Genomic DNA, 25,889 nt, shown 5'->3' with positions numbered 1-25,889 from the left:
ACAATGCACAAGATTTAGAGCTTAGAGGGAACTAGGTGATCATCTATTTCAAACCTCTCATTTTACAGAGGAAGGGAACTGAGATCAGACTTGGCCGGAGGTTACAGAGCTGGTAAGAAGCTAGCTATGGGATTTGAACCCAGGTCTTTTGATTCCAAATGATGAAGTTCAACCTCATTGGATGTACATAATAGGTATCAATTCATCAAGTATCATCTGCTTCTGGGAAAATCACTTCTCTCTGAAACTTACTTTCTTGAATATAAATATTTTTATTAATTTAGGTATCTGTCCTCAGAACTCAATCAGTAATGTTTGTATGCCTCTCTTCCCACTATTACACCAACACTCTTTTTCTACCTTTGCCAACTTGATGAAGTAAGACTTTGAAATTATTTTCATTAGCATTCTTCTGTTTATTAATGATTCTTTTCAGATGATTGTTTCAAATTCACCTTTTTTCTTTTGAAAACCATTTGTTCGTATTTTTTTCCACTATTTGTCTAGAACAGTGGTTCTCAAAGTCTGGTCCAAAGCATCCTGGGAATCTCTGAAATCCTTTTAGAGAATCTACAAATTTCATAATTAGTTTTTATTTTTAATGTGATCAATATCTATAACTACAAACCACATAAACAAAAACTCTTTGGACAGATCCTCAATCATTTTTAATAGGATAAAGATATTGAGAACAAAAGTTTAAGGACCCTCTAGACTCTAGAGGGGTATAAATGGCTCTTAATTTTATATATTTTTGTTAATTCTTTAGATTGTTTTTCGTCAAGGAGAATGGAAAAGAGGTAATGTGTCCTGGTGGATAAAGAAATGGTTTTTAAGGCAGAAAGATCTAGCTTCAAATCCTACCTCTTGACACATATTGGCTGTGTGATATTGGATAAGAAGTTTAACTTCTCAGCTATAAGTCACAAAGATGTTATTGATCTTCATTGGCAAGAGGAAGTTCCTAAGTGGAAGTTTCTCACACAGAAAAAATTACAGATCCAGTTTAAAAAAAAAAGAAAGAAAGAAAGAATTATCTTATATTCATCTAGCATGGTGCTTGGCTTTTGATAAGAGCCTAATGCTCATATAATTAAATTGAATCTGTGATGCCAATATGAAATTTATAGCATTTTGAGATTGAAAGGGGAAAAGATCTTAAACATCATCAAATCTTTCCTCCTCCCATTATTTTATTTACAAATAAAGAAACTGAGGTTCATTCAGAAAGCTGAAGCTTGAAATGTATCTACACAGCTGAAATCCCACAGGTAATAACAAGTAGGAAAAGCAGGATTTGAACCCAGGCCCTTTGGATCCACATCCAACTCTCTTCCCACTACACTATGGAGCTGGGAGGGGGAGGGGGTAGCTGGAATGTCCTTGTCTGAAGGTTCTGTGGCAGTTTGTGGAGGGCCATTAACCAGAGCTGGAGGAACAGGGCTGAGGGTCACAGAAGCTGTAGATGAATGGGAGGACGAGTATCAGTGGGTCAAAAGAAAGGATAAGGAGAGGTGGCAGAAGGTGGGAAGAACAGCTGGATGTTTAGAGGGAGAGAGAGGAATACCTCATTTCTCCATCTTCCATGCTGGTAGAAGACAAGAATGAAATCCTGGATGATTGCTGAGGGTGGGGTAAAAAAACATCCCAAACCCACCAACCATTCATGAACTAGTCACATGTGCTGATCCTTTTCAGCATTTACTCCAGAAAAGTCCCAGATTTGGTAGGAAATGTTGGCTCCTTTGATTTCCCACAGGGTATATAGAGAAAATGCTCCGAGGTAGGGGACAGTAGGAAAGAATGTCTTATGAGGAGAATCTCAAGAATGAAAAGGCCATGTTTCACCTGGAAAATGAAAGATTCAGGGAAGATAGTCTAGCTATTTTCAATTCTTTAAAGAACTGTCATGTGGAAAAGAGATTATACTTGTTCTTTTTGCTCCCAGGGGGCAAAGTGAGGTTCTATGTCGGGAAAAAACTTCCTCACAGTTAGAGTTGTGTAAAAGTAGAACAAGTTACCTCAAGAGATGGTGAGTCCTCCTTCCTTGGGGGTCTTCAAGCAGAAGCTGGACTTCTTGGGTATGTTATAGTGGGCATTCCTTTCATATATAGATTGATAAAGTTGCTTCCAGCACACAAATTCTGTGAGTCTCTGAAAGGCAAAGGGGATTGGGTAAGAGTATAGAGAGTTAGACTGAGAGTCATGGGTTTGAATCTCAGCTCTACTACTTACCATCGGTGTGACTTTGGGCAAGCTACTTCCTCTGGGGCCTCAATTTCCTCCTCTATAAAATTAGGGGGCTGGTCTCTAAATAATCTTCTGAGGTCCTGTCCAGCTCTTGTGTCCTGAAGCTTAATTCTCATGCTAGATCACTAGCTCCTGGGGAGGGGAGAATAGGCTATGATTCTAGGGAAACCAGTTTGGGTGTCGATAAGACAGACAGGTAGATGAATGAATGCTAGGGATTCAAAGAGACTGAGATTCTTGTGCAGCATAGGCTGGCAAGAAACCTTTTGTTTAAAATAGAAGGCACACCCTCTTTATCAAAGGCAAAAGGCAGTTGAAAGATTGTAATCTTCTCCACAGTGGGCAATGACTGATCTCCCTTAGAGAAGATTCTCCCAGAGAAAGATTCTCTCCTCCTTTCCTCTGAATGCACTTCTGACCCCCACTTCGAACCTCTCAGAAATAAATGAGGGGTTTCCTACACAGATGCCAAAGGCACAGTCAGAGCAAAGAGTGAGTATATATGCAGAAGGGGCAGTAGGGGAGATCCTCCAGGTAAGAAGGGGAAAGCAAAGTAGGTTGAGAGGCCAAGTAGCAGAGAGAGAAAAATTGTGGTGGAGCCAGACAAGGCCATGAAAGGGAGCCTTCGAGAGAAGTTGGGGAGCCAGCAGAGCAAACAGTGGGGATTCAGAAAGATGAGACTGGGGGGAAAGAGAAAGCCGAGGGAACTAGAAGGAGGTTAGAAATAAGAAGGGGCTGCCCTTTACGAGCAAATACAAGAGACACGAGCGTGGAAGAGTGTCGAAAAGACAAGAGCATTGACTCAACAGCCTCCCAGCCTTGGTTCCAGGAAGATGGCAGCAGGTAGGGGGAAGGACAAGTGAGAAAGCAGAAAGGGGGTAGGTACTGAGGGGAGGGGGAATTCAGGTTTGCTCTTTTGGCAAAGCCTTATCTGGGGCCCTTCAGCCGGAGGGCAAGGTTGGAGAAAGCTGGGGGAGGAGAAAAAAAAATTCTTTTGAAAAAGTAGGTTCTTCCTTCTCCTTTGTTAATACCAGGAAGCTTCTTGGAAGAGACATTATTAGATGAGTTTTGCAAGAAGGAAAAACCGCACGGAAGATTTTCTCTGTGTATGTAGTTGAAGTCTGTGGGTTTGAAAATAAAAATGCCACGTCTCCTTTCTATCCCATTTTCCTCATCTTCCTCTGTGTGTCCTGCACGTATGATATCAAAGGGAGGGAGAAGGATGGAGGAGAAGACAAATTACAATGTCAGCTTGTAGCGGGGGCTATCACGATCACAATGGGATGATGAACCACTTATATATATATATAGCGCCTTTAAGGATCTCGGAGCACTTTCCGGCACATGAGCTCGTTTGGGTCTCACACACAGCCCTGGGAGGGGGATGCTACGCTTATCCCTAGTTTACATCCGGGGAAACTGAGGAAGAGAGGGGTAAGTGACTTTCCCAGGGTCACACAGCTGAGACGCGTCTGAGTCTGCATTTGAACTCGGGACCAAGGCGGCCGCAGCGCAGCCCCCTCCCCCGGAGATCCCGTTCTTGGCAGGGTGGTGAGCGCAGTGCATTACGGGATTCACGGGCCACGGCAGGCCTTAAGGGCCTAAGGGTGTGCGTCCAAACGCGTCCCGCAAAGCGAGGACCTCAACACACAGCTGTGTTGTATGGGCTAAGTGTGGCCAGACTGCTTGGGCTTATTTGTGTGGTTTATTCTTAGGACTTCTGATTGGCTTGGGGACAGGTCAATCCTCTTAACTCCGGGGTTAGAAGTGAGGAGAAGGGTCAAATATAACCAATAGAAAAGCAAGTAGGGGATAAGCTCCGCCTCCCCAGGCTTCCTGTCGCCGTCCGTCAACCTCCTTAGGGGTGGGACTTTGCCTAGTAGCTCGTTGGTTAGCTTCTCTGTCACTCATTCTTGACCTGACTTCGGATAGGTTGGAACGTCTGTCGATCAGTGAGGTTTCATGCGTCGATTGGTACATTTCAGCGTCGCTCTCGAAGACTTTCAGCGACTGGCTGTGAGGGCTGTCGGTCCCCTGTGGGCCAAGTTATCATTGGTAGGAGCCGCCGTCGCTCGGGCGGTGGCGGGCACTGGGATTGGCGGGTCCGGGACGGGCGGTGTCAGGCTCTCGGCGGCGGCGGAGGCGGCGGAGGCCAGGGAGGAAGATGTCGTAATGAGCGGTGGGTCCCGGCCGCTGCCGGAGGGGTCTTCCTGGCCCCAGTGGCCCGAGGAAGCAGCCGAGGGCCTTGGGGAGGGCGGGGCGGGCCTGGGGACTCCCCCCAGGGGCTGGGCCCGACGCCGGGGCCCGGCCGCAGGGGGGGGACGGGGGAGGGAGGATTCCCGCCCGGAGGAGGAGCGGGGCTGGCCGGCCGGGCGGAGGCACCCGGAAGGGGGCGTTCGACTCCCCGCCCCCTCGGAGCCCGCTGGGCGGGAGGGCGGCGCTTCCGGAGCGGGCACCCCCGGGTCCCCGGGGCGGGGCCGGAGCCTTCCCTCGGGGCTTGAGGGCAGCCCTCGGTCTAAGCCCACCGAGTACCACCGGATGCATCTCTCTCGGAGAAGCGGGGCCGGGCGTCTGAGCCACCCCCGGGCTCGGAGGCTCCCCGAAGGCCCCTCGGGCTCTTAGCGCGGCTGTGGGAGCGTCGGGGCCCCAGGCGGCCCAGCGCCCCGGGCGTTAGCTGGGAGGAGAGGGGAGGAGTCTGGAAGGAAGCCCCCTGTAGGGGCCCCTCCCGAGGGGGGCCCGGGAAATAAAGATTAGGCGGATGGTGCCTTCCCCTCGTGTCCTCGGCTTCCCTCCCCGGCTCCCTTCGCATTTTAGTTTCCCAAACAACCAACCACTAAAACCCCAAACCGCTGTCTTCTCCAGGCCGTCGAGAAGCTGCCCTCATTGCATTCCTTGGATTCGATTTCAGTGTGCTGTCATGTTGAATCGTTTCTTAATTAACTTTATCCAGGGGGGCAGAGTCGGGCTTTCCTTAGGACGTGCTTCCTGAAGCTCTCTTTTCTTCTGAGGTCACTCGGTGCTCCTGCAGGGTTGTTTCCCGGTGAGAGAGACAGGTAGCTCTGCTGCAGACAGGCCCCCAGCTCTTCCTTTTGATGGGCTTTATTGCAGGACGAAGGGAGGCGATCGATTGTCGTAGGGAGTGCTAGTGTTCCCTGTTTAAGACGGCAGCCGTGTCGGTCCCCCTTAAGGGGCTGCACGGCCGTGGAGGGCCAAACGTGGAGTTGGCATTTTGGCTGATTGCAAGGCTTTTTTTTTCCAGGACAAGAAAGTTTAGGTTGTCAAAGAGAGGCTTTGAAGGAAATGGTAGTAGAGCCCGGACCCAGGGAACAATCGTGCTTAGAAAAAGCAAAGAAAGAAACGATCCTTTTCTGGAATAATGAAGATAACTGCAGTATCTTGTTTTGTTTTTAAATTCTTGTGCGCAATGAAGGGGGCGAATCTGTCAGACAACCTACCAATTGGGCTGATGTGAATGTTCCAGTCGCTTCTAACAGGCGTTAATACCTGTTGGAAATGGATTCTCATTGGCTGGGGCGATTGGTAAGTTTTCTAATTCTTGTTCTTCCACTTGGTTGTGCCGATGCTTATCCTCTTGGGTTTTTTTTTTTTTTTTTTTTTTTTTGTTGTTGTTGTTTTATTTTGTTTTTGTATTTTTTTTTGTTTTGTTTTCATTTTTGTTATCCACTGGGTTGGTCTGACCCAACTATGGATTCCGAGAGCAGGCCATTTGACTGTTAAAGGCATACTTCTTGCCAAGGAGACAGTTTGGCTAGTTCATCAGTTACCTCATCTGACTATTTGCCCAGGGAGAGAGAAGCCAAATCATATTTTAAAAAATTGGCTCCAAGAGGAAAAATTTGGCATTTCTCCTGGTGGTCCATAGACTGGCTCACTCTTTTACTCTTTTATGGAGGCTTTGGTCCTATGGAGGCCTGTCAGTAGAGACTGAAGGAATGGAATGGTGAGAGGAGGCAATCATGTAAAGATACAAGGATGCCTAATGACAGCAAGAATGTAATAGGTGGAATAACTATTCACTTTTATCATTTGGGCCTGTGTAAAATGTTCAGTTCCATTCTTGCTTACCTGTAGCCTTCCTGATAAAGTTTGCCATTCTGCCCTTCCTTACAGGGTCATTGGTAGTGAAAGAGCTACTTTCTTCTATCTAGCTGTACTAAATGGTTCCTCCCTGTGGACAAGTGACTATTGGCAAACTTGCTTTAAAGCAGTGTTTCCCAACCAGCATGTCACAACACTTTAGAGTGTCCTAATACATTACAGCAAACCTGTGAACTCGAACATCCTTAGTTTGGGCACAGCTGTGTTTTTCCCCCCCCCCACCCTTTCTCTTTAGTTCTGTCACAATCACTCTAATCAAGCATATGCTCTTCAAAAGGCCTACAATCCTCTCTGCTTATTCTAGGAATGTACACACCCCTACCAGATTTCCATGATTGAGATTCTTCCAACCACAAGATGTCATGGAAAGTTAAAATTAAGAACTTTTTTCTCCTCCTCTCTCCCTCTTTTATTTATGAGTAGGGGAGACCAGAACGAAAACAGTTGGGAAGCATTGCTTTAAAGTATGTAGAGTATGGTTAATACTTTGAGACTACAATGATAGAGTAGTCAGCAGTCTGTGTTTGTATGAATAGGTGGTGGGCAGTTCACTCTGAAGCTCTCTGAGCTATAGCCTTGAAGTTAAATATGTGCACAATAATTCTGATAATTGCTTCTGAGTTTATTAGATATAATCTGGTGCCTCTCTTTTGACTAGTTAATGGATTTGTTCCATCCAGTCTATGAATTAGCAAAGCCCAACCTCTAGACACAAGCATTGCTGAGAAACAAAAAAGATTATGGTATATCCTAAAAAGATTTGGATCTTCCCATAATACCTGTATATCAGTTTCCTTTTCAAACAAGAGCTCTTTTTTACTTACTGTATTCCTTTAGCATAGGCCACTGGGTAGACTTGCCATTGATGATGGACTGTGCTCAGGGCAAGGGGTTTTGAAGTTACTGAGTGTCTCTCAATTCACACCAAAAAGTAGTGGGAAGTTGTGTTGAGGTGCCAGAATTGTTTGAATAATGAGATCATCACACAGACATAGCTATTAAAATCCTCTTTTCAGTTGATCTCATATCCTGTTCTCACTTTGGTTAGAATCGTTTGTTTTATCTGAGCAGAAACTTCACTGCTTAATTCACATATTATGCCACAGAAACCTAACTCCAGGTTACTTGTCTTTATGACAGTGATTTAGGAGCCACTGGATTCCCAGATTACAGTGTTTCACTCTACATTGGCTTCAGCCACTGGGGCTGCATTCATTGCATCCCAGCCACAGAATTATTTATGTGGCCAAGGAGTGTGCATTCACCTAATTCTTTTCCAGTTGTCCCCTTTCTTCCTTCTCATCTGGTTCTCTGGGTGTCATTTTTTCTCTAGGCTTCTGTGTGAGATGGAGTATCATTCCTAGTGAATACCAGATCTTTTTACTAGTTCATCAAAATGTAAATGATAAACCAGTACTTTTTTCTAAGGAGTAGATGGAATCACCCCTCACATGGCATAAATTGATCCTTGCCATATAGATAAATGGGTGAGTGATTATCAAAATCTGGGCAGTGTGGTAGAGGAACTCGAAAAGTCCTTGTATAATACTAGTCTTTTGGAAACAGTCCTCTTTCTCATTCTTCACTCCTGTCCCTCAAGGCAGAAACCCTGTAGAAGCTCACCTTTTGCAGTTTCCCAACCCCTGAAAAGAGAATGTTTCTGTCAGATCTCTAGAGCTTGAATACTAACCCTCATCTCTGACCCACACTCCTCTCCCCTATGAACAAAATCCAGCCATTATTTAAACCCACAAATCAGAGAGTCCCATTAGCTAGAGAGAAAAGAGTAGGAGGGGAACAGACAAGTGAGTTATTTGTATTGTGTACACCACTTATCAGGACTCCTTGTTCTTAACTTACCTGGAAAAAAGCTTTCCTAAAATATATATTAAATGGAAAAGTCGGGGCAGGGGAAGAATGAAATGGTTTTTTTCTGTTGTGTGAAAATGAGGCATATGTTGTTTCTCTAGTGGTGGGGTTGGGTTGCATTGAATCATTCAGTTGAGTTTGAAAACAATGTCATTTCTGAAATGGATTGGTTGAGATAAGGGGATTATTCATTGAGACAGGACAGAGCACAGTTTAACTGAACTGTATGGGGGACACAACCCCAGATTAGCACCAAATACTCTAGCTAGCTGAGCCAACCAGTTTAGTTAACTATGGCAAGATAAATCTATTTCAGTATATTTTTTTCTTCCTTTTTTTTAAAAAGAAACCTCTTTCCAGAGGTATGGTATCACTTTATGTGGAAAGGTTTGACTTTGGGGTGAAATGTGTGTCATTTACAAATGGGTATGTGGAGAGTGGTGTCTGTTCCTTATCTTTCTTTGCAAAGACAAGATCTTTGTTATTTATTTGGATCATAGCCTCTGATTTTTTATGTTTGGTTCTGTAGAATCACTCCCATTTGTTTGTTGAAGAGTTTCTCAACTGAATATTAGATTGATTATAAAGTTGCCTCTTGAGCTATGTAAGCTTGTTTTGGAACATAACAACTCCTCTGACTGTTGTTTCCATCTAAGCCAGCCCTATTGATCCATTTCTTAACAGCCTTTGATAGTCCAGCTTTATTTTAAAGAACCAGCCAGAGCTTGGTTCTCCCCCATCAGCCATGAATCTCATCAGTAGAAGTCACAAAGAAAGCCTGGAGTGAGAAGCTGCTTTGCTGGCAGCAGGCCTGGCCAAGCTGACCAAAATATCCTGCAGAATGAATGTTGCAAGCAGTTGAAATTCCTCCAGAGGAAATGTCATATGTAGGCCTTCCCCCCTGGCCCCCAAATCATCACCAGGATGATCAGAATACATGAGGGGAGAAAATATACTTAGGGATCTGGACATGGATTTAATTCTTAAAAGCAAAGCTGAGATTCACAACTTGAATTTTTGAAAAAAAATTTTTTTATTATGAACTTTACAAACATGTAAAGTATAAAAATATTCAAGAAAAAATGTATATGAAAATGAACTTCTGTTACATACATTTTTAAAAATATATATTAAATTTAACATGTTAGTAACAAAACTGCCCTGTTTGTCTGTGTCTCCTTCTGGACTTGCCTCTTCTCTTTCCCATGTACTTTTAATAATTCCTTAATGTTCTTTTCTTCTTCTTTTTTTTTTTTTTTTTTTTTTTAACATCACCATCACTGTTTCTTAGTTCCACCTGCCTAATACCCTCCCATAAAAGCTCCCTCCCACTTAACAGATAATTGTGGTCAAGTATAATAAATAAAACATTGACTCTTGAAAATGTTGTCATTCTCTCTTCGAAGAAGTGGAAAGTATGTGTCAGCCTTTTGAGGCTGTGACTGGCCAACCATTGTATTGATCAAAGTTCTGAAGTTGTTCAAAGTTGCTTTCCTTCACAACACTGTGGTGGTCACTGTGTAAATCATTCTCCCCATCTGCTCACTTGACTACATCAGTTTCCACAAACCTTCCTAGGATTCTCTGAATTTGTAATATTGTAAACAATAACTACATTCACTGATGGTCACCCACTTTGCTTCCTGTTCTTTGCTATCCCCAAAAAAGTGTTAATTTTCTTTATGTAGGAGACCGCCTCCATTTTGACCTTTTACATGTATAAGTTTAGTATTGATATATCACTGGCCATCATAATTTACTAAATTTGGGAATATTGTTCCAAATGCTTTCTGGAATAGTTGGACCCTTCACAGTCCCTCCAACAGTGGCCATTTTCTTTTTCTCATCTTTGCTGAGTTGAAGGAGTAGAATCTAAGTTATTTTAATTAGCATTTTTCTTATTAATAATGATTTGGATTTTTTTAATATATTTTTTCTTCATTACGTTTCTTCTTGTGAAAACTATCTGTTCATATTCTTTAGCTCTTTACTGAGGGATTACTGGGGTTTTTCTTATACATTTGTATCAATTTCTTATCTGTCTTATAAAGGAGACCATTATCAGAGAAATTCACTGCAAAATTTTTCCCCAAGTTAACACAAGATGTAAACTTTCTCACCTTTCTAGGCACAAAAAAGCCCTTTCTTATGAAGTGTATTTATTTGGTTTCTTTCCCATGACAGTTTTAGATATGGTGTCAGAGAGGGTGTCAAGAGTGGTTTGAGGAAAATGAAACCAAATCTCAGAATGTAAGGTCCCTCCCTTGGAGTCTGCTCTCCCTTTTGCCTCTCCCCCATTACCTGTGGCTAAATCATCCCAGACTGGAATTGGGTAGTTAAGCATTAGAACCTTCAGGAGTCATAGAGGGAGCTTTTGATGGATCAAGAATTAAATTATTACCTAATATAAGAACGGAGATTTCAAGGGGAAATCCCAGGAAGTATTCATAGCTATGAGTTTGGCTGCTGCAATATGTAGAGCTTGACATAGTTCCTGGCACATAATAAGTTCTTATTAATTGATCTTCTCCCTGCTCAGTTCAGTTCAACAAACCTAGATTGAGCAGCTACCACATGTAAAGTGCTCTACGCAAGGATTCCATCTTTAAATCATGGAAGAAAATGTAGGAGACATAGACAGTATAGATACACAATAATGGAGAAAAGGCAAAAGTGAATCAATCAACAGTCTCAGCTGCAGAATTCAAAAAGAAAGGGCCCTTTGTTATTTAGGCATACAAGTATTAGCACAAGAACTCAGCTTGCTAAAATAAACTTCTTGCTGGACTTGGACATTGATGATAGCATACTAATTATTTGCCTTCCTTTGTCAGGAAGACCTGAGTTCATATTCTGCCATGGCATTCATATAACTGATCTGTGTAACCTTGGGGAAGCCATTTAATCTCAAGACTCTTTAAGTTGCAGATTATTGATAGGAAGAGTTTCTTCACCCTAAATTATCTGTGATGATGAAATTATAGGTATATGCATGTGACCTGTTCCCCTGTTCATTGCAAATAAACTTTTAAAAGACTGTTATTGAAAAAATTTTCAAAAGCCAAAGATTGTTTCAGTGAATATTAGCACTTCTTGAATATTAGCTTGCTTAAAGATAAGCCTATGCCCTCCCATGTCCAAATTATCCTAAATTCTGATTTGAGATTTTATTATCTATTCAAATGCATTGGGTATTACAATTTTAACTTCTTGTGTTTCTCTTAGACCTTTGTTCCTTTTCACATATCGGCTGGGAATGCCTCACATTCTAGCTGTGAAATTTTAGAGAAGAGCAGAAAGATTGTTCTGTTTCCCTGGGCCCAGCTTGTAACCTTGGGAATCATTCCCAAAGCCCTGGGTGACCCAGGGAGATCCATTCACCAATACCTGCATCAACTCTTTCCAGAACAAACTGAGGAGAAAATGAAACAACAGTGAAACAGTACAGGCTGTTGTGAATGTGAGAAATCAGTTTGGGGCATCTAGAGGAAATTCAGCTTTTCCCTTGATTTCAACCCAGTCTTCTCCACACATTTTTAAGCAATAACTGATGATAGCTAAGCCAGAGCAAAATGGTAGAAGTGTAAATAGGGCGGATCAGGAACTAAGAGACAATCCAAGAGACCATCTCACCTAACTCCTCACTTTACAGATGGGCAAACTGAAACTGAAGGAGTTGAAATGCCCCCTCTCTTGCTCACACAGACAGTGTGTGCCAGAGAGAATTTTGGAATCCATAGCAAGTGCTCGCTTGTCACTGGGCCACCCTAATAAACCTGTGACTCCTTTTATAGGTTTCCTTTCACTGAATAAGAAAAGGCCAGGTGGATTAATTCCTCTTTATTGATAAAGCAATCTTGAGCCAAAGACAAAGAAATTTATTAGTGTGTTTTAATGATATAGAAGTTTAGAATTGAAGGAGATCTCCAAGTGCGCCATCTACTCCAACTTCCCCCTCCTTGCAGGGATCCCTTCTAGATCATCCTTGAGAGATGGTCATCCAGCTTCTGCATGAAGTCATGGGGGGTTGCTCACTACTTCACAAGGCGGCTCATTCTGTTTTTGGATAGCTCTTAATGTTTAAAAGTTACCCTTCCTTCTAAGTTAAAAGCTGCCTCTCTATAAATTCTACCCCAAGCCCTAATTCTGCCTTCTGGAGCTACAGACAGCCAGTTGAATTCTTCTTTTACATTGCAATCTGTTATATATTTGAAGACATAGCATATCCTTACTTTTGGTTAAGCATGTTCTATTTTTCCAACTTCCCACTATTACATTGTTTTAGGCCCTTTCACCAGCCTCATCACCAGGTTGTGTTGTAGTTTGTCTGTAGTGTAACATATTGTCTCAAGATGCAGTCTGACTCATATATGGAGCATAAGTGGTGCTCCTCATTATGGGCATTATTCTCAATGCTTATATAGACTAGGACAGCATTCACTATTTTCTCAGTCTTGTTGAATTATTGGCTCATATACCTGCCTCTAAGAATAGAACTTTGTGTAGATTCCTGTTGAGGATCCTTTTTTTGTTGTTGTTCTTTGTTATTCCAGACTGCAGAGCTGTATTTAAGCTTTAATCATGTCCTCCCATATGCCAGCTATTCCTCCCCATATTGTGTCATCTGTAAATCTTAATCATCATGTTGGCAGTAATGATTTTGAACAGGACAGGACTATATCCTGAACCCTGAAGCAGTGTAATCACTTATATTCACACAATACTTGAATACAACTGTTCAACAGCGAATCCACCTACTGTACTTGTCCTCTTCAACTTTTATCTTGTTCATAATAAAATCATGAGAAACGTTTGTCAGATGCCTTGCAAAAATTAAAATGTACTACCTCCATAATATTTTCCAGAAATTCCAGACAAGCAAGCTTCTTTTGAGAAAAAATAAAACCAGTTTGGTCTGATTCATTGTTAATGAAACAAATCCATGCTTCAAAGGGCTTACAAATCATCTCTCGGATAATTCAGTCTAACATTTTCTTGGGAATTAACAAAATGGTCACCACTTTGTACTCTGGGGAAATCTACCTTTATGTCCTTTTTGAAAAACATCTGTTCTTCTGCTTTCTGGCATCTCCTTTTCACCATAATTCTTTAAAGATTACTAACAGTGTTTCCATGGTCACATCCAGAAATTTTTTCAGTCCCCTGGGATGTGATTCATTTGGGCTTGGAATCTTAAACTTAAAGCAATCCAATTGATTTCTCTTTTACCATCTTCTTTCCCGCCTTGGGCTTTAATTCCCTGATAATTATATTTGTTTTACCCTTTTTTGATCATTCTCCCTAGTGGAGAAGATGAAAGCAAAAAAAACAAAAAACAAAACAAAACAAAACAAAACACCCAACACGTCTAATTCTGTGTTTTCTCTGTCATTGTTAACATATTTTCTTTCTCCCAAATGTGTAATCCTTACTTATTCATGTTTCTTCCACAATTCATTTTTATTATATGAAGCACTTTTCATAAGTCTGACACTCCTCATCAGTTTATGTAGCTCTTTTGGATTTGACTTTTGGCTGGTGCCCATCTTTAATTTTTCTTTCTTTCTTTCTTTCTTTTTTCCTGTATGCCATAGAAACATCTTAGCTTGTCAGAAAGCTATGTGGGAAGGGCTTTTGTAGCCATCCCTTTTTCCCTTACCAGCATAATTTGTACCATAAAAAAATTTTTTTAAGAACCTGTTCGCTCTTAAACTTTTTCTTTCCAGGGTCTTTGGTCATAGGATATAGCTTTCTGTCTTTTTCTTGTTCTCTTTGAAATAATTCTAACTCTGCTCAATATTTCTGGCTCCAGCACTTATAAATTGATATGGTTAGAGTCTTCAAAGGTTTCTTCTATTCAGTCTCACCAGTAAGTTCTTCTTTGTAGGAATTAACTCAAATGCAGTAGTTTGCTCAGAGAAATTCTAGATTTTCTGTGTTCACCACTTGAAAGAAACTTTACTCTTAGTGGGAGTATGTTGTTGCCTGCTGTTGTCTTAATCATCTAGGGCAATTTATTTGGCCACTGCCAAGGCTGGCTGGGGAACAGGTACTTTTTCCTCATGGTCTTGTTAGGAACAGCCAGTAGGACAGCAGTATTCTCAGTGAAGATCAGTGGGGAGGAAAGGGGGTCATATGATCGATTAATATTTGCCAGGTTGGTTTGGGTTTATTTTTTTTTGTCTTGTCTTGGTTTTTGCTTGCTCCCACTTAATAATAGAGTCTTACATCCTACAATACTTAAAACAAACCTGATGTGGCCCAACAAATAGTTGGACTGAGAAGGGAATCTTCTAATGTCCTTATCCCTGACCTGCTACAAAAGAAACTTTAAAAATTGGTTGTAAAATATACCAGCTTTTATCTCTTCACCAGTAGCAGTGTTTGCTGTCTTCAAGGCATCTCTGTCCACTTTTTGTCCCTTCATTTTTCTTCTCCCGGCAGCTCCATGACATTCTTTCTCTAACTTCCCAGTCCTGCACAGTCCCAAAAGTTGCCTGTTAATATATTTTTTATACATCCTAACCCTTTCATCTCCCCATATCAGAATAGCATCTTAAATCTCTCTCTGCACTATGCCCTTTAGGGCTAAGCTCTCAATTTACTTAAGTTCTCACTATGTCCCTATACTATTCTGGGTGCTGGAGACAAAAAGACAATAAATAAATAAAAACAACTTTCCAGGAGCTTACTTTTCCTGAGGGTGATATGGGGGGGTGGGAGGGAAATGTATGTAAGTAAATCAAAAAGAAGGGCCAAGAAATTACAGGTGAGAGAGCACTAAGACTGTGGGAATCAAGAAAGGTTCTTATAGGAGATACTACCTGGATTGATGTAGGATTTCCAAGAGCTGGAAATAAGCAGATTATACAGACTGTCCTGGATAGGAGATAAGGTCACAAGTTTAGCCAGGACACAGACTGCAGGAGGGAGAGTAATGGCAAATCAATCTGAACTATTAAGAGCTTTAAGAGCTTGATAGAGGAGTTTTTATTTTATCTTTGAGGCAATAGGGAGTCCCTGAAAGTTCTTGAGCAGGGGGGTGATGGGATCAGGAGCATGTTTTAGGAATATCACTTTTTTTTTAATAGCTTTTTATTTACAAGATATATGCATGGGCAGTTTTTTCAGCATTGACAATTGCAAGACCTTTTGTTCCAACTTTTCCCCTCCTTCCCCCAGATGGCAGGTTGACTAATACATGTTAAATATGTTGAAGTATAAGTTAAATACAATATATGTATACATGCCCAAACAGTACAAAAAGAATCAGATTTTGAAATAATGTGCAATTAGCCTATGAAGGAAATAAAAAATGCAGGTGGACAAAAATAGAGGGATTGGGAATTCTATGTAGTGGTTCATAGTCATCTCCCAGAGTTCTTTCTCTGGGTGTAGCTGGTTCAGGCCATTATTGCTCTATTGGAACTGATTTGGTTCATCTCATTGCTGAGGATGGCCAGGTCCATCAGAATTGATCATCATATAGTATTGTTGAAGTATATAATGATATCCTGGTCCTGCTCATTTCACTGAGCATCAGTTCATGTAAGTCTTCTCCAGGCCTTTCTGAAATTATCCTGCTGGTCATTTCTTACAGAACAATAATATTCCATAATAAGGAATATCACTTTGACATCTAAGCTGGTGGAGGATAGGCTAGTTGCAGCAATAGTCAGGTGAGAGGTACTATGAACTTGAAATCATTTTGTTTGCAATATGAGTGGAGAAAAAGATAGGTTGTGGAGGTAGAATTAGCCTGATTTGGCATTTGATTGATTAGTTAAGTGAGAGCAAAGGATTTCATAGGATCTGAACCTGGGAGCTGGAAGAATAGTGGCACCCTCAACAGAAATAGAGAAGTTAGCAAGAGGGGGATTACAATGATGAGTATAGGAGAATGTTGAAGTTGAAACGGAGCAGCTGGCAAGTTCAGGAAAGGACTGAGAGCTGCCCCCTCTGAGAGGTCAAGGAGTGAATGCCACCTTGGGCCCAGTAACTTGGGACAAGGAAGTGGGGGTGACCAGGACATCTAGCTGGGGGGTTAAGTTGTCTCTGAAGTGAAGGGTCATGTTTTTCTGAACCTTTAGCATCCAGCCCTTTGCCACTGAATGTGACAGATAAGTAATGGTTGTGTGAAGTCTCTATCACTGCTCGGTCTGTCTATGCCAGGGAGGCCTCATGAGAGATTGGAAAGGAGGCTGAACTTAAAAACAGGACCAGAGCTTGGAACTTAACTCTGCTGTATGTGAGGCCTGGGGAGATGGCCTGGGAGTGGATCCCACAATCCAGCTTTGTGGGATGCCGCCATGCATCCCTGCCTTTTGGGGGGTTCCTGCAGCACAGCGTGGCGGTTTTCTGCCACTCCTCCTCAGGTGGTTTTATGCCGTTCTCTCACCCTTACTGTTAGATGTTTCTTTCTGAACTCTTCCATTGCCACAGTCCAGTCTCAAGCCTCTGGGTGACGTTTAGGAAACTTGGTGACAAAATATCACCATTACTTTGTTTACTTGGTTTATGAACTGTTTCCTATGTCCTGTGCTACAGACCTTGGCGGCCAGAGACAGCCGAAGGCCCTCGGCAGCAGGTTCTCCGGCCCTTGGCCTCCCATTTCAGTCAGACTTAGCAGAGAAACGGGGTTTGCTGAATTAGTGTTTCCAGCTCAGATTGGAACTGTGCAGCTGCTGCTGTCCAGCAGAGGGAGGCTGTGTCTCTGGCTAGCGGGGCCAATCTTACAGAAAGAATACTGCGGTGCCTTCACATCATCCTGCAAGCCCCCCAGAGCTGCAACTGTCCATTGAGACAGGGGGGCATAAGAGTGTCAGAATGGCTAAGAGAGGTGTTTGACCCCCCTCAGCACCTGAAAGTAGGTTGTCTTGTGAAAGGGGAAACACTTATGATTTTGATGTGGCTGATTAATGAAAGAAAAAGGTGAGGAATCTCTTGAGGACTTTTTCACTCTTCTTTCTGTTCCTTGCAGAAGATCAACAGACCAGTATGGCTGCCACTGCTGCTGTCAGTCCCAGTGAATACCTGCAGCCCGCTGCCTCCACTGCCCAGGTGAGAGGGCTCTGTATCATCCCTAAAATGAAATCCTACTTCAAAGGACTCTGTTTGCACGGAGTGTCCCAAAAATTACCCTATATAATAGGAGTCCATTTTCATAGTATTTATAGGTAAGAACAGGAAGAGAAATAGTTTACCTCCATTTATTAGATAAAGCAGTAGAAACTCAGAAAGATTGTGTCTCCCTTAAGGTTATAGCCCATGTGGAGAATGAGGAATGGAAACAGGATTAAAATTCCAACATCCACTTCAAACCAAGCTCTACTCCTATTAAAGGAAAAGAGACCTCAGAAAAGTCAGTCCCTGCAGATGACCATTAACTGTATTATGGGAGAACTAGTTCTAATTTGATCTTTGAGAGCAGGATCTCTCTTGGATACTCAGAAAGAAAGTATTGATTTCTGCCTTCACCCCCACTTATTCCCTTCTGTTCTGTGGATGTTGATATCTTCCCTAACAGAGCCAAAGAACCAAGGGTGACAAGTGACCCATGTCAGAGACAAAGGCAGGACAGAGCGAGAGATGGGCGAAACTGGAGTGGAGATGCTGTTTGTTCTGAATAATCACAGCACTGTGGTGCTTTTGAAAAATTCTTTCAGAAGGATCTCTTGGATCTCTGAAGGCTTTTTTTCTCTGTTGAAAAATCTAGAACAATAGTTTTGACCTTCCATCCTAACTAACTTCTTTCCTGATGGATACCCTTCACTGTTCTTGGGGAGAGGCCAACAGGGAAGAGGGAGGAAGAGGCCCTGATAGACTCTGCCTACCCATACCAGAGGGGCCCTTGCCAGGGACATAGCAAAGAAAGAGCAAGAGCAATCTGAGAGGAATAAAAAACAAATCACTCTACCTCTGTAGATCCTAGTTTCCTCATTGTCTCAATGAAAGAGTTTGACTAGGTGACCTAAGATTCCCTTCCAGGACTTATATTCCTATGAACCTAGGTAAGAGAGAGACAAAATGAGTAGAGAGAAGAAGGGGGCAATATTTTATTCTCACTCCTTTTCTCCTCTTGGGTCTTTACAGGACTCCCAGCCATCACCCTTAGCCCTTCTTGCTGCAACATGTAGCAAAATTGGTCCTCCTGCAGTAGAAGCTGCTGTAACACCTCCTGCTCCCCCCCAACCCACACCACGGAAACTGGTTCCCATCAAACCTGCCCCACTTCCCCTCAGCCCTGGAAAGAACAGTTTTGGGATCTTATCCTCCAAAGGGAACATTCTCCAAGTCCAAGGTTCACAATTGGGCACATCCTATCCGGGAGGTCAACTGGTGTTTGCTATCCAGAACCCTACGATGATCAACAAAGGGGCCCGGTCCAGTGCCAACATTCAATACCAAGCAGTTCCTCAGATTCAAGCAGGCAGTGGGCAGACCATCCAAGTCCAGCCTAACCTCACCAGCCTCACTGGAACCTCACAGATCCAGATCATCCCTGGCACCAACCAAGCCATTATCACTCCTTCCCCTTCCAGTCACAAGCCTGTCCCTATCAAGCCTGCCCCTATCCAGAAGGCCAGCTCTGCAGCACCGCTGCAGAGCCCAGGTGGCGTGGTGAAGCTGACGGGTGGCGGTGGCAATGTGACCCTTACCCTGCCCGTCAACAACCTCGTGAGCACCCCGGACTCGGGCACCCCGACACAGCTGCTCACTGAGAGCCCCGCTGCTCCGCTGATCAAACCGAACAAGAAGATGAGGAAAAAAGGTCTCCCTGCCTCCTCTCAGCCCGCTGTGGCAGTGGCTGAACAAGTGGAGACCGTGCTCATTGAGACAACAGCAGACAACATCATCCAGGCAGGGAACAACCTCCTCATTGTGCAGAGTCCTGGAGGGGGCCAGCCTGCCATGGTACAGCAGGTGCAAGTGGTACCCCCGAAGGCAGAACAGCAGCAGGTGGTACAGATCCCTCAGCAAGCCCTCCGAGTGGTGCAGGCGGCCTCTGCTACCCTCCCCACTGTCCCCCAGAAGCCCTCCCAGGACTTTCAGATCCAAACGCCTGAGCCAACACCTACTCAGGTACCTTGCTGACATTAGGCCATCTCTCTGCCCCCTTCCTGTTTTCCCTAGGAAATATGGAAGCTACTCTGTGGTTGGGGATTGGAAATATGGGGCACTTCCCCTTCCAGTTGGGCTTTTATAAGCTCAGAGCATCAGCTTGATTTGGGAAGTGAGGCAGCAAATGGATGTATTTTAGAATAATCTGTTTGGGAGGTTTGTTATAATGGCAGGAAAATTTAGAAGTTTCTCAGTTCTTGGTCACTGAAGAGAATTAGACAGGAAGAAGGGATGTAACCTTAGGGAGGACTTGAGGTTAAATTGGGTTCAATTCAACAAATATTGAGTAATTACTTTGTCTTAACATTCCTGGGTATTGTGCGCGCGTGTGTGTGTGTGTGTGTGTGTGTGTGTGTGTGTGTGTGTGTATTGGAAGGGTAAGGTAAGGAAAAGGATACATAATTTTTGCCTTTAAGGTGTTTACAATCCACATAGATTAAGAGTGAGGCATTGAAACAAGAAAGGAAAACTGTTGCTGCTACATCTTAGTTGTGTCTTTGTCTGGATCAGGAAGCAACACAGCTATCTGTGTTACTTAATAGAAAAAAGTTATACAAAGAATCGAATCCCAATGCTCATTTTTATTACAACTTAAACTACATTGTTATATTTTTTGTAGCAAAATTGATAGCCAGCATTAAAGTGCATTTTCTTGGGCGATTTTATTCCAATGATTGACAGTCAAAGGAATGAATGAATGGATGGGGAGGTAAGGGAGAAACAGGCCTGAAACATTCTGATGAGTAAAAGTCTATAAAATGATCATTAAGAGTTGACCACACATGTCAAGTTCAAAGATAGGCCTAATGTAGGGGGATAAGAAACTATGATTTAAAAAAATAGAAAGCATTTATTAATCAGTGTTCTGTGTGCTAGACATGTACTAAGAGAACAAAGGCTACACCCATTCTGGTCCTCAGGGAATTTATATTCTAACAAGGGAGAGCCAATGCCATAAATAATTAGGTACATATATAGGGTAACTAACTAGAAAGAGGTCTGAGAAGAAAAGAGCTTCAATATGAAGGACAGTTTGAGATGAATCTAAAGGAAGCCAGGGAAATTGTAAAGACTAATCTTTTATTAGTTTTAAACATCCTGTACAATTGGTGAGAATTCTCATTCTGTAAAGTTAACAACAGAGGGATAAGGTCCTGCTCATTCAAGAAAGCACTTCACACACACGCACGCATGCACGCACGCACGCACACAAGAATCAAAAGGTCTTACTGACTGCAGGAAAGGGGCTCTAATCTCATGTTTTCCCTTGACAACAGTGTATATATAAGCATAAATCTTAAACTCTGGGATGGTAAATCCAACAACCAATACAATAAGTGAACTTTCTATTAGTAGGTCCCTGGTTACTCAGATTGGGTGTACATTGATTCCAGGGCATTTCACTTATGGAAATCTTGGCCTATAACATGAGGAACTACTGACTGACTCCGTTTATTTATACCTATGGTTGTAAAAAGACAACATGGCAAGCACATCCTAAAAGCCCAGGGAATGGTGATATTTTCTTATAAAATTAGGTCTGTACTCCATAAACAAAGATTTTAAATGTCCCCTTCCCTTTTCAGAGTTGAGAATTAATTTTATTTCTCAGTTGAAAATGAGAGACAAAATTTTAAATACTTACAATTTCAGCTGAGACTTTTAATACTTTTGTAAAAAAAATCTTATTATCAAGAGGGTTTTTATTTAAAATTTTTAAGCATCAGGATTAGTGATCATAACAGCTGGTGTTTTACACTGAATAACATTTACTCCAAACACTCTATTCCCTGACCATGTATGAGAACTCAGTAGCTACCATGTAGAGCAGGTGCCAACTTTGGAATAAGGAAGACCATACGTATCATCACTGGACTTGTGATAATCTTGAATATACTTAATAACCTCTGTTAGCCTCCATTTTCTCCAATATTATTAATAAGTTAGACTGAAGGACCTATGAGACTCCTTCCAGCTGGAAAATTCCTATCATTCTTTGAAGTTTTGTTTATAATTTTTGGTATTGATAAAGAACATTAAACTGTTTAAACCATCATATAAGATGTTCATCTACAATGTGTAAAGTAGTGTGCTAGGCAGGCACTAATCATAGCTGAAAAGGGAGATTTTGGTTTCCATGGAATATTCACCATTAGCCCACCTGAGGAGCTTTTTAAGGTATACGTCCATCTGTGAGCTAGTTCAAGAAAGAGACTTAGACTTAGCCCTGTCCATGCCCCTGATTCTCAATAGGTTGTGCATTGCAGTGGCTGACCCTCTCTCTTACTCCCAACCAGATTTATATCAGAATGCCTTCGGGGGAGCTGCAGACAGTCCTCCTACAAGAACCCCCTTCGGTGACAGTGCCTGCTGCCTCTACCACCTCCTGTAGTAGCCCTGTAACTCGGAGTCCCCACTTGGGAAGCACCAGTAAAAAGCATTCAACGGCTGCTTCTCGGAAGGAACGGCCCCTGCCAAAGATTGCTCCTGCTGGAGGTATCATCAGCCTGAATGCGGCCCAGCTGGCAGCAGCTGCACAAGCTATGCAGACCATTAATATCAATGGTGTCCAGGTCCAAGGTGTGCCTGTCACTATCACCAACACTGGAGGTAAGAATCTGTCTGCCCACAGCACTGACTGGGCAGTCTTTTTGTGCAGTCGTATCCTTGGTACTAGCATGAATCTGATGGAGGGAGGAAGGGATGAATGAATGGCAAGCCATTAAGCACTGTGCTGAACACTGGAGAGACAAAGGGAAAAGGACAGTCCCTCTTCTCTAACTGGGGAGACAATTTTTATGGACAATTTTTTGCTATAAACAGGCAAATGGAAAAGGCCTTTAAGGAGCCATGATAAACTATCAGGATTGAGGAGACAGGACACTTGAAAATCTTTAGAAACACTTTCACAGACCAAAGCAAAGGAAAGTACTCCAAAGTGAGAATGGAAGTGCTGTTCTTCCTTTGGTTCCTGACCAGCTGACTCTCAGGGCTAAGATAATATAGTTTCCACAAGGTTAATCAGCTCATGCATTACTACCTTAGGTGTCAAACTGAAATAGGAATTGGTGGGGTGGGGGAGAAGAGCACAAATATATATATCAGGATCCCTGTGAGTGACATATTTAGTTTTAAAATATAGTTGTATCTACACTTTATTGTATTTTTGTTTTTGTTAAATATTTCCCACTGACACTTTAATCTAATCTGGTTCTGTTGTGTTTGTGACTTCTCTGTCTTAGAAATTTTTCCAAAGTGCCCTGATTGATTGCAGCTTGTTTCTTACTTACATGTGGGGATAGACATCCCTGAGGACTTCCCTGAAGCTGGGGTTGGGGGTGGGATGTTGTTACACAGCATCTTTGAGATGGAAGACCCTTTCTAGATCCAAATGGAGGACAGGAGAGTGACGTGGTTCCACCTGTGGGAGGGACCAGTGTCTGAGCCAGGCCTCTGTGCCCACCTCCATCTCCTTTTCCTGCCCCTCCCTCAGGGCAGCAGCAGCTCACTGTACAAAATGTTTCTGGGAACAACCTGACTATCAGTGGCCTGAGCCCCACACAGATTCAGCTGCAGATGGAGCAGGCCCTAGCAGGAGAGGTCCAGCCAGGGGAGAAGAGGCGTCGTATGGCTTGTACTTGCCCCAACTGCAAGGATGGGGAGAAAAGGTAATTCTAAGAGAAGAGGGTGGGCCCCCTTCACCCTCCTATTGTGCTGCCCTCTCCCTTTACTCTTCCCGTCCCCCTGCTGTGCCTCTCCTGGCCCATCTTGAGGTGTTCCCCCTTAGCCTTCACTCCTGCTTCCCTCTAGGTCTGGAGAGCAAGGGAAGAAGAAGCACGTGTGCCACATCCCTGACTGTGGCAAGACCTTTCGAAAGACATCACTGTTGCGTGCCCATGTGCGCCTGCACACCGGAGAGCGGCCCTTCGTCTGTAACTGGGTTTATTGTGGCAAGAGGTTTACGCGCAGTGACGAGCTCCAGCGGCATGCCCGCACCCACACAGGTCAGTCTTAGATGGCAGGGACTAGCCTGACCTCTGGTCTTTGCCTTGTGAACCTGAACAAGGTCCTTACCTTCCCCGGGCCTGTTTCTTCATCTATAAAATGGAGTTGGACTTGATGACCAACTAACTTATGGTCCTTCCCAACTCTTTTCTTATGATTGTGATTCACTTCCTGAGTGGGGCTAGAATTTGCAGCAGAAACTCTTAATTTCTCCCCATGGCACAGAAAACTGAGCTAATTACTGTCAAAAAAAAAAGAAAGAAAGAAAATTTGGTTCTTCTGCCCAGTCTCTTAGGAGTCAGTTATCTTTTAGGGTAATGGAATATTGACCATCAGGGGAATGCACCATAATTGTTGGAGAGAGAAAATGCACATTCATGAAACAACTAATAGAGTCACTTGCATGGCTAGACTTAAAGTACCAGCTGACTATCTTGAGTGCTAAAGAGATTAGAAAGGCTTGGACTCAAGCTAGAAACATTTTCCTTTTCTTTGGAAGGCAGGGGTATAGTTTGGTGGGAAACAATTAGGGCATCATTCCAAGTGTAGAGAAAAACACAAAAGCATTCAGAGGATCAGGGAATAAGTGTAAAAAATTGTGCTGGAGACTAATAAGAAAGAAAATGAAGTGGCCTCAGTGGAACCACAGGATGTCTGAAGCCAGTTTATATGTGGTCTGAGGTAGGACTTGATTAAGGACATCTTCATTTGGGTGTTTCCACTCTTATTTCCTTCCTTTCGGGGATGAGCTCTGGGATCATGGCTGAATGTGGAAAGTAGGGGGCAGGAATGACAGGCCTTTCCTCTCCCCAGGTGACAAGCGTTTCGAGTGTGCCCAGTGTCAGAAGCGCTTCATGAGGAGCGACCACCTAACCAAGCATTACAAGACCCATCTGGTCACAAAGAATTTGTAAAGCCAACAGCGGTTGAAGGCTCTGCAGATTCAACTCCAATTCAGCCTGGGGCCTCCAGAGTCAGAGGCACCATTGCTGACTCCTTGCCCCCTTATTCCCTGACTGTGGTCCTGCAGAGAGGGGCTTCAATAACCATGTTTCCTCCTTCCTAAGCCATTTGGCTGCCACAACAGCCCCTTTTCCCTCCACCATAAGCTCCTGGCCCAGATCCCGGACATTGGCCACGTACAATGAGACGTTCTAAACCAGGACGAGTGGGAACCTTTATTTCCAAAGGAAAAACATGAATTTCACTCCATCGAGGAGCCAAGTGAGTCCCCTTCCTTTCTCCTCCCCTATCCCATAGCACTGATGTGGCCCAGGGCAGGGGAGCCAGAAAGGAGATGCATCCCCCGTGCCATCCCCTCTCCTGTGGGTCTGTCATACCCTACTCCCACCAGAGGGCAGCATGGCAGCAACATAGCAAATACCTGGGACCCAGTTCCAGAGCCCCATCCAAGGGCCATCCACAGAGACAGTGGGAAGGACACCTGCATACCCCCCCCCCCCCAAAAAACAAAAAACAAAAACTTTCTTCCAGCACATTCCAACTTTATATTTTAAAAGTATATATAACCACAGACTCCTTCTGATCTTCCCTGTTTTTCTATGAAGAACGTTGCCTTATACTCCAGATAATGAACACTGTGTATTGTGTGCGCTTTTAAATAATTTTATTTAATTGCTTCCTTCTTCCTTTCCTTATCTTTCTCCTTCCCCCATTCCTTTTTCAGTTTGGGATTGGGGTTTTTGTTTTTTGGACAATGATGAACAGAAAAAAAATTTTCCTTCTCCATAGACTTTTCACTTCTAAATAACGTAAAATTTCAGTTTGAATCCGGAATCTGATTTTTTTTTTTTTTTTAAAGAACCCTCACACTCACTCACATACAAAATATATTGTCCCTCTCCCCTTTCCTCTTTTTATCTCATCCCATATCCTTACTCAGATCCCATTTGTGTATAGTGTATATTGTATAATAGACAATATTGTGTCTACTACATGTTTAAAAACATATTGCTTGTTATTTTTGAGGCTTTTAAATTAAAACAAAAATCCACTTTATTTTTAGTTGTAACTGCTTGAGGTATGTTTTTTGAATTAAGTGACAGATTTGTTATCCTTTATTAACAATGTACTTTGTTGGTCAGCACAGAGCTGACAAATAATTTTTTCTTGCTAATAAATTTAGTTGCCTGAGGCAAAGTCAGCAGCTTGACATTGAGGCTTCCTTTGTCTTTTACCCTGAAGAATTTTCACTGGGGAGAAAGTAAGGTGGGGATGGAGTCTAGAACTTCAGGAGCTTGGAGAAGGGCCCAAGGAGAAAGTAGGACTTGGCTTCTCTTACCTTTCTTGCCCTTAACAGGGAATCCCATCTGAAATTGCAAAGGTAGGTATTGCCATTTATGCATGCCCAATAATGGCATGATCCCATAGGGGACCTATTTGGGTAGATGCCCTCATTTTTTTTTTCTATAAGCCAGTTTTCCCAGAGGAGAAACTGACTCCATGGCGGAGGCACACCCATCAACCAAAAGACTGGCAGAAGTGTGCTTCTATGGAGGGCCTGT

The 25,889-nt window shown here is 43.0% G+C and overlaps 1 protein-coding gene across 6 annotated transcripts; it reads left to right on the top strand.

The window, feature by feature from the left end:
* The first annotated feature begins 1,460 nt into the window (after nucleotides 1–1,460).
* SP2 (Sp2 transcription factor) lies at nucleotides 1,461–25,537 on the top strand. Of its 6 annotated transcripts, none has more exons than XM_012548400.3 (8): nucleotides 4,400–4,429; nucleotides 5,681–5,790; nucleotides 17,219–17,298; nucleotides 18,331–19,320; nucleotides 21,657–21,969; nucleotides 22,853–23,027; nucleotides 23,170–23,363; nucleotides 24,178–25,537. In XM_012548400.3, exons 3-8 carry the CDS (start codon nucleotides 17,236–17,238, stop codon nucleotides 24,276–24,278), a joined length of 1,836 nt encoding a protein of 611 aa, XP_012403854.1. In that variant the 5' UTR covers nucleotides 4,400–4,429; nucleotides 5,681–5,790; nucleotides 17,219–17,235; the 3' UTR covers nucleotides 24,279–25,537. The 6 variants fall into 6 exon arrangements, with proteins under 6 accessions (XP_031821979.1, XP_023358174.2, XP_012403854.1 ...); XM_023502409.2 differs by lacking the exon at nucleotides 4,400–4,429 and adding an exon at nucleotides 4,592–5,290; XM_023502408.2 differs by lacking the exon at nucleotides 4,400–4,429 and adding an exon at nucleotides 4,592–5,303.
* The last annotated feature ends 352 nt before the right edge of the window (nucleotides 25,538–25,889 follow it).

The sequence above is a fragment of the Sarcophilus harrisii genome, chromosome 4 (assembly GCF_902635505.1).
Source record: "Sarcophilus harrisii chromosome 4, mSarHar1.11, whole genome shotgun sequence".
Lineage (NCBI taxonomy): Eukaryota > Metazoa > Chordata > Mammalia > Dasyuromorphia > Dasyuridae > Sarcophilus > Sarcophilus harrisii.
The sequence above is the reverse complement of the archived record's forward strand: the minus strand, read 5'-3'. Positions and strand labels throughout refer to the sequence as shown.

Excerpts from the sequence above, each read along its gene's own strand:
- SP2 (XM_023502406.2), top strand. The coding sequence starts at position 4,213 with ATGCGTCGATTGGTACATTTCAGCGTCGCTCTCGAAGACTTTCAGCGA. Across the intron at positions 17,299-18,330 it reads CCGCTGCCTCCACTGCCCAG|GACTCCCAGCCATCACCCTT; the intron begins GTGAGAGGGCTC and ends GGGTCTTTACAG. Across the intron at positions 23,028-23,169 it reads TGCAAGGATGGGGAGAAAAG|GTCTGGAGAGCAAGGGAAGA; the intron begins GTAATTCTAAGA and ends GCTTCCCTCTAG.